Source organism: Manduca sexta, unplaced genomic scaffold, assembly GCF_014839805.1.
Source record: "Manduca sexta isolate Smith_Timp_Sample1 unplaced genomic scaffold, JHU_Msex_v1.0 HiC_scaffold_599, whole genome shotgun sequence".
Lineage (NCBI taxonomy): Eukaryota > Metazoa > Arthropoda > Insecta > Lepidoptera > Sphingidae > Manduca > Manduca sexta.
Genome location: NW_023595406.1, coordinates 3,502 through 10,063, shown reverse-complemented (window position 1 = coordinate 10,063; position 6,562 = coordinate 3,502). Strand labels below are relative to the sequence as shown.

General features: G+C 43.0%; 1 protein-coding gene across 1 annotated transcript; it reads left to right on the top strand.

The window, feature by feature from the left end:
• Positions 1–205: 205 nt before the first annotated feature.
• On the top strand, positions 206–4,320 carry LOC115451714 (palmitoyltransferase Hip14). The gene is made up of 4 exons (XM_037447108.1): positions 206–435; positions 1,311–1,683; positions 1,752–1,990; positions 2,056–4,320. The coding sequence occupies exons 1-4, from the start codon at positions 262–264 to the stop codon at positions 2,287–2,289; spliced, it is 1,020 nt and encodes a 339-aa protein (XP_037303005.1). The 5' UTR covers positions 206–261; the 3' UTR covers positions 2,290–4,320.
• Positions 4,321–6,562: the final 2,242 nt, after the last annotated feature.

Here is a 6,562-nt window from a genome sequence, read left to right as displayed (position 1 = left end):
TCAAACAAACAAACAAACAAACAAACAAACAAACTCTTCAGCTTTATATAATAGTATAGATAAGTAGGATGTAACATATGTATGTAGGGGATTCATAGGTTATAATATTGTTTATAATATATTTTGTGCAAGTGCTATTGTATGGAACTATGTAGCCTTCAAAAAGATAATGAATGTGTGATAGTAATGGTGCAGATAACAACAGTATTAATTTATTGGGTATGATGTTAACAGAAGTTCAGATGGTGGTGTGTGGTGGTGATGCCGTTCATGGCATTCTACCTGACGGGGCTCGTGCTGGAGATGGACCTCAACTACCCTCTCAAGATACTGCTGCTTGTCTGCTTCTATGGCCTGCTCCACTTTATTAGCAATTTGCTGTTTGATGATGAACTCAAAAATATATTCCCATTGAGTGTGTATGTTGCTACAAAGGTGAGACTTAAACTATTATCTTGACTTAGTATCATTGTTTGGCTCTAAAGTAGTCCTCCATCAGAAATTATTGAAATTATACTAGCACTAGTGTCTCTGGCAGGTGATACACACCATACTAAATGTATTTCCCATGAGAATCCGATGTGTGGTTTCAGGATAAATATTCTAAAGCCCGTCCCAGACCGAAAGAGCTGTACAAAAAAATATACGGTCGGTACGCAACAAACATAATTACAATTTTAAAATTATCACGTTATAATCGGTTTTTGGGCTTCTTAACACGCGCGCATTTATAGATTCGTTTAAAACGTTTAAATGAATAAAATGTATAACGGATGTCATAGATTTATAAAGTGCTTGCTTTTGCTCGCCACTTTGCTCGCGTGAAAGTTTTCCGGAATAAAAAACCCGCTAGATATTTTCCCGGAATAGAATGTAGCTTATGTTCGTCTCAGGGTCTTAAACTATCTCTATGGCAAATTTTATTCAAATCCGTTGGTTACTTTTTGAGTGTATCGGGACAAGACATAAAATACATTGTTAAGAACATTTTAAAAGGAACAATTCCGTCTTACGTTTGTTGCATAACTTTAACCGATTACGCAGCGCACGTAACGGAAGTTCTCAAAAGGAATCAATTTTACCCGTCTTTGTAATATTTTTCATTGATGCTCCGCTCTTATTAGTCATAGCATGATGTTCTATAGCCTTTAGCCTTCCTCGAAAAATAGGTTATCTAATACTAAAATATTTTTTCAAATCGAACCAGTAGTTCGTGATATTAGTGCATTCAAACAAACACAAAAAAACAAACTCTTTAGCTGTATATAATAGTATGGAAGTATAGATAAGTGTCGTGTTGATATGTTTAGATGTGGTTCTACATCACGTGGTTCGTGTTTGTGGCGCCTGTGGTGGGCTGGACGGCTACGCTCGCTTTCACCGCCTGTTCAGCGCTGCTCTGGTACACGTTCCTGCGCTCCTGGCGCAGTGACCCCGGAGTCATCACCGCCACAAGACAAGACAAGTTCCGCACGATCATCGAGCTATCCGAGAGCGGCGCAACAGGCGCAGGCGCGGGTGCGGGCGCGGGCGCGGGGGCGGGAGCGGGCGGCGGGTTCGACTCGTCACGCTTCTGCTCCGCGTGTCTCGTTCGTCGGCCGCTGCGCTCCAAGCACTGCTCCGTGTGCAATCGCTGCGTCGCCAAATTCGACCACCACTGTCCGTGGGTCGGCAACTGCATAGGTGAGCCTTCGACGATCACAGCGTTGCTCCCATGCCCGGTCACGCTAATCTTTGGCTCGTCTCCACAGGAGCTAACAATCACCAATATTTCATCGGGTTTCTGGTGAGCTTGGTGGCCATGTGTTGCTGGATGGTGTGGGGCGGCGCGCAGTACCTGCGCGAGGAGTGCCCGTTGCCGCCCAACGGCACCGCCGTCGACGCGCCGCTCGTGTGGGGCTCGTGCAGCGCGTGGATGCTGTGGGTGCTGCTCAACGCATGCTTCCACCTGTTCTGGGTGACCGTGCTCACTTGTTGCCAGCTGTACCTGGTGAGTAGAGAAGAGCGCGCGGCGGGAGCGCTGAGTGGCAGCAGCTGACCGGCCCGTGTGTGCAGGTGGTGTGCCTGGGCATGACGACCAACGAGCAGCTGAACCGCGGGCGCTACCGGCACTTCCAGGCGCGCGGCGGGCGCTCGCCGTTCACGCGCGGGCCGCTCAACAACTGCGCGGACTTCTTCCAGTGCCGGCTCTGCGGCCTGCTGGCGCCGCGCGCGCGCGACTGGGCCGCGCCCGCCGCCGCGCCCGCCGACGACCACGAGCCCATGCTGCCGCCGCACCAGTACGTGTGAGGCGCCGCCTCGGTGCTCTGTACATACTGCCCCGCTGTAAATATGTCCGGCTACGAGTCCGCGCCGTCGCGGGTTATTTATTGCTTAGCGCCTGTCGGGCTTCCCTCTCGAACAAATATTTCGTGTACGAGTGCACGTGGGACGTCTCTCGCGTCTCGGTGTCTGTCGCGTGTAAATGGAAAGCTTCTATTCTTATTGAGCTCCACGTGATCCGCATTTACTTCTGGTCTATGCGAGTGATTCGCTTGTTACGTAATATGACACGGTTTAAGCCGTGGACTCTTGATTCCTCTTGTGGCAAGCTGATGTTAAAAATATATAAATTCTTAGTTGCCATACAAATGGTATATTCTACACGCGCCTATGACAAGCAATTTCTGCGCATTTGCAGCGTGCACACAAATGCAACTAAAACTACGTGTTTTTAGTTTTAGTTGCATTAGCGCCGCTTCGTCATGTCGTTTAAAGGCACTTAGTGTTTGTTGCTCCCACTAGGAATATCCCTTATCTTACAGAATAAAGCTTTTAACTCGGGTCGTTCGTTTGTTTGTTAAAGATATTTTTAGTAGGTAACTAATACATATTGTACAATTATTTTTTTACCAGTTTATTGACACCTACAGATACTCGTACTTCATCACATTATAAAGTATTTTCTTCTCGTTTAGTGTAAGTATGTTGACGCTGCTGCATCGTGGGTTGTGTTCATAATTAGAAATGTTTCCGTAATATATAATATACATAACATGTATAACAATCCGCGGCGCAGTTCTAGTGGCGACGCGGGTCGATAATTATTATCATCAACATTGATTGGTGTAATTTGAGATTATTACTGTTTACTGACGAATTTCGTCGCAGCCCAGAATAGATAAAAAGTAAATTGAATCGACGATGGAAACTACCTCGTGTTCGGCCAGCTCGGTCCCTCCCCGCACATCTGCGCCGCGTGCGAGTCACTCGCGCGGCGCCACTCGCCCGACACTCGCCGGACACTAGCCCGACAGTCGCCCGACACTCGCCCGACACTCGCCCGAGTCGGCCTACTTAGTGTACATTAACAATCGACTCGACGCAGACCACATGACGGGGTTCACGTCAGCCAACCTCGCTATATAGGTACTTATATTAAGTACTTATATGAAAAAAGATTAAGGTTTCAGCGTTATACCATATAATACGTAATATAATAAAAAACTGATCCTATGTGGGTTCCGTTTTTTCCTTTTGAGGTACGGAACCCTATAAAATAGCATGGTCGAGGTTGTTCGTACTACATAATATAGCTCTGATTTTACAAGGGAGAAGTGCACGAGCATGTGCGAGTAGCCACCAGCTCGCCGCCTGGTCTGCGCCGACGCTCACCGAAGCTTCTATTATTTAGTCTTTCACGTTTGAATGATGTGTGATCGCAACAATATAATGAATTGCGATGTGATTGAGCGCGGGCAGGTGTCATTGTTACCATATTTGTTAATAGTCCTATATCACGGTTACAGCAATAACAAAAAGCTTTATTAGTATTGTAATTAATGACGACCGGAGCGGCCACGAACTGTTGTCGTCACCCGGCGAGCTCCGAGTCGACGCAGGGCCGGGCCTCGTGGCGCCCTACATACTCATTACAAGTACAAACAATTAATAGGATTCAATAATAATAAACTTGTCCGGCCGTGCAGTACGGACGGTCTTCGTTGTGGGTACTTATTTACAGAATAGTAAATGTATTTATCGTCATATCAGTATGTGAAGTATTTTCTGTGAATGAAGTCGGTCACTGCTCGGTCGCCGCTCGCAGGAGCCTCGTGATATTATATTTAATTAAATAATTCCTTTGAATCGATTGAACTATGTTTAATTTGTATAAATGGATATTATATTCTAAATATTCGTAGATGTATGAGAGAAGGATTGACTGGCGGACCGTGTAATTTAATTATTTATATTATCTGTAAACTTGTATAGATGATACGGTTGTATTATATTCAGAACGAAACCAAAATGCATTTGAATTAAATATTACGACAAAAACATGTTGTTTCATTTCATAATTTAACATTTGCCTAACAGCATATTTGTCGCATCTATGATTAAGTACCTATAAAGTATACCATAGGCGCGTATTTATTCGTTTTAGCGAACAATTATTCAAAATCGTTTTTGTAGTTTGAGATTAGCGCGTTCAAACTAACATACAAACTCTTTAGCTTTATAATATTGGCGTAGATTATCAATGTGGTTAGGTACAAATTAGTCACGATTGGTTTGATATTCTGACAAGATTAGAGATATCAGCGATTATCGTACACCCTTGAACAAGCAGTTATGAGTAAGTGACTGCGGTATCCAAAAACGATAAGAAGTAGGTAAGTATGGTATCGAAAAAACGATAAGATAAAGTTACGTGCAAGTTGCCACTACATTATACCTACATACAGCTAGGGCTCACCTCCAAACAGCCATAGTATGAACATCCATAATACCATAGTCATTTACTTTTTCTCAATATCTGGCTTCATAACTGCATTCTATTATTTATTTATTTATCAATTAAGTATCACAAAAGCTTACAGTGGAAATGCACCAAGACGCTTCAGTGAAAAAAAAGCAAAAGACAAAAATAAAACAAAACGAAACAATAAAAAATTATCAATAAAAAAAAAACAACTACTTACATTCTACATTATGGGGACAGCTTATTAAATTTAAGAAAATTGCTTAAGTTAAGTAACAAAATGACTTAAAAATAAATTCACATTTTTGTAAATGGTGTGACCAGAGGCGGCTCATCCGAAAGAGCGCTGGTGCAGTGCACTCCCACGAAAATTACATACTTAGCTAATTTAATAATTTATATATATTTATAATACATAAGATCCTTACATTACATTCTTTATATTTTACTATGCCTATAAAAAGTCTATTATATTACCTATATAGGTACATGTAGCGTCAATTTGTAACGCGTGGAGCGCCAGCGATTGTGCTCCTATGAAACGAAGTTTAGTACGACTCTTAGTACTGTATTCAATGAGTGCGAAAGAGAGAAATCGGCTCGGGCTGACGCGTGAAACAGAAGATATCGTATGAGAAATTAGCGTAATCCGGAGCGCCGTTCACGCGTCACTCAGTTGTCGTTCAGCCAGCCGTTCCGTGCGCGCGCCGAGGGAATATCCTACTTATGCGCAGTTGTCGTTCTTATGTACACAAACAACTTCAAGCAAGCTCGTCGACTTCGTCAGTTAATTCGCAGTTTTTATTTAAAATAAGTATTAAAAAATAGTTTGTGCGCGATATTTTGTGTTAAAATGGAACAATACAGTATATCTTTTACTAAACAGTGTGAAAAGATAAGATATACAAATAAAATAAATAGTAAGCTCTAGTTTTCAATTATTTTTTTGTGAACACCCATCAAATAATTTCACGAGCCGCCTCTGGGTGTGACTATTATCGACAAATATGTCGGCATCCGGCCTACTCTCAATGTTGGGGTGCCGGGAGACCTTTAGGTACTCGAGGCTGCTGGGCGTGTAACCGAGTTGAGAAACTCAGCCGCCGGTACCCAGCCCGTTGTTTCTTCCCACGTTGCTGTGATGCCTCTTAAAGGCGTGTAACTGTGCGTATGTAGGTGTGGGTGTGTGCGTGCACGTAACACCTGAACAGCGGCAGGTGCAGTGTAATATAGGGAGGCGGCAAATAAGAAACAATAATTTATAGATCGTAATGCCGTGCCAAATGCCACCCTATTATCCCTAAACAATCCCGTCCCTATAACTCTTCTCAGGTATGCTTCCGTCTTGAGGAGTCTTCAATTTTCAGGATTCTTCAGTTTTCAGTTTTCTTCGCTTTCTTGAGGTGAATTCTTGAACCCATAACAAACCTGCTATACGAGTTAGCTTACCTGGGTCGCGGCTATCGCGACCCACCGTAGAGAGAGCCGCGACCTATTGACCCAATTTCTACACTATTTTTACTATGGCATTTGGCATTTTCGGCAATTATTTAATGAAATATAAATCACACGGGTACATGTTATATATCGATTAAAAGGGCACAATGAACACTATCCAAAAACATAATAATATCCGCTATACATCGAATCTACAATAACTTATAACAAAAATAAGAAAAAAAAAATACAAATTACTTACCTTACTCACTAACACTGTTCACTGAGTTATATCGTCCGTATGATGTCCCTATCATCGAGAGAGGGTAGACACGTCACATACGCGCACTTGTCACTATTTTTCACATCGGAGGGGCCGGC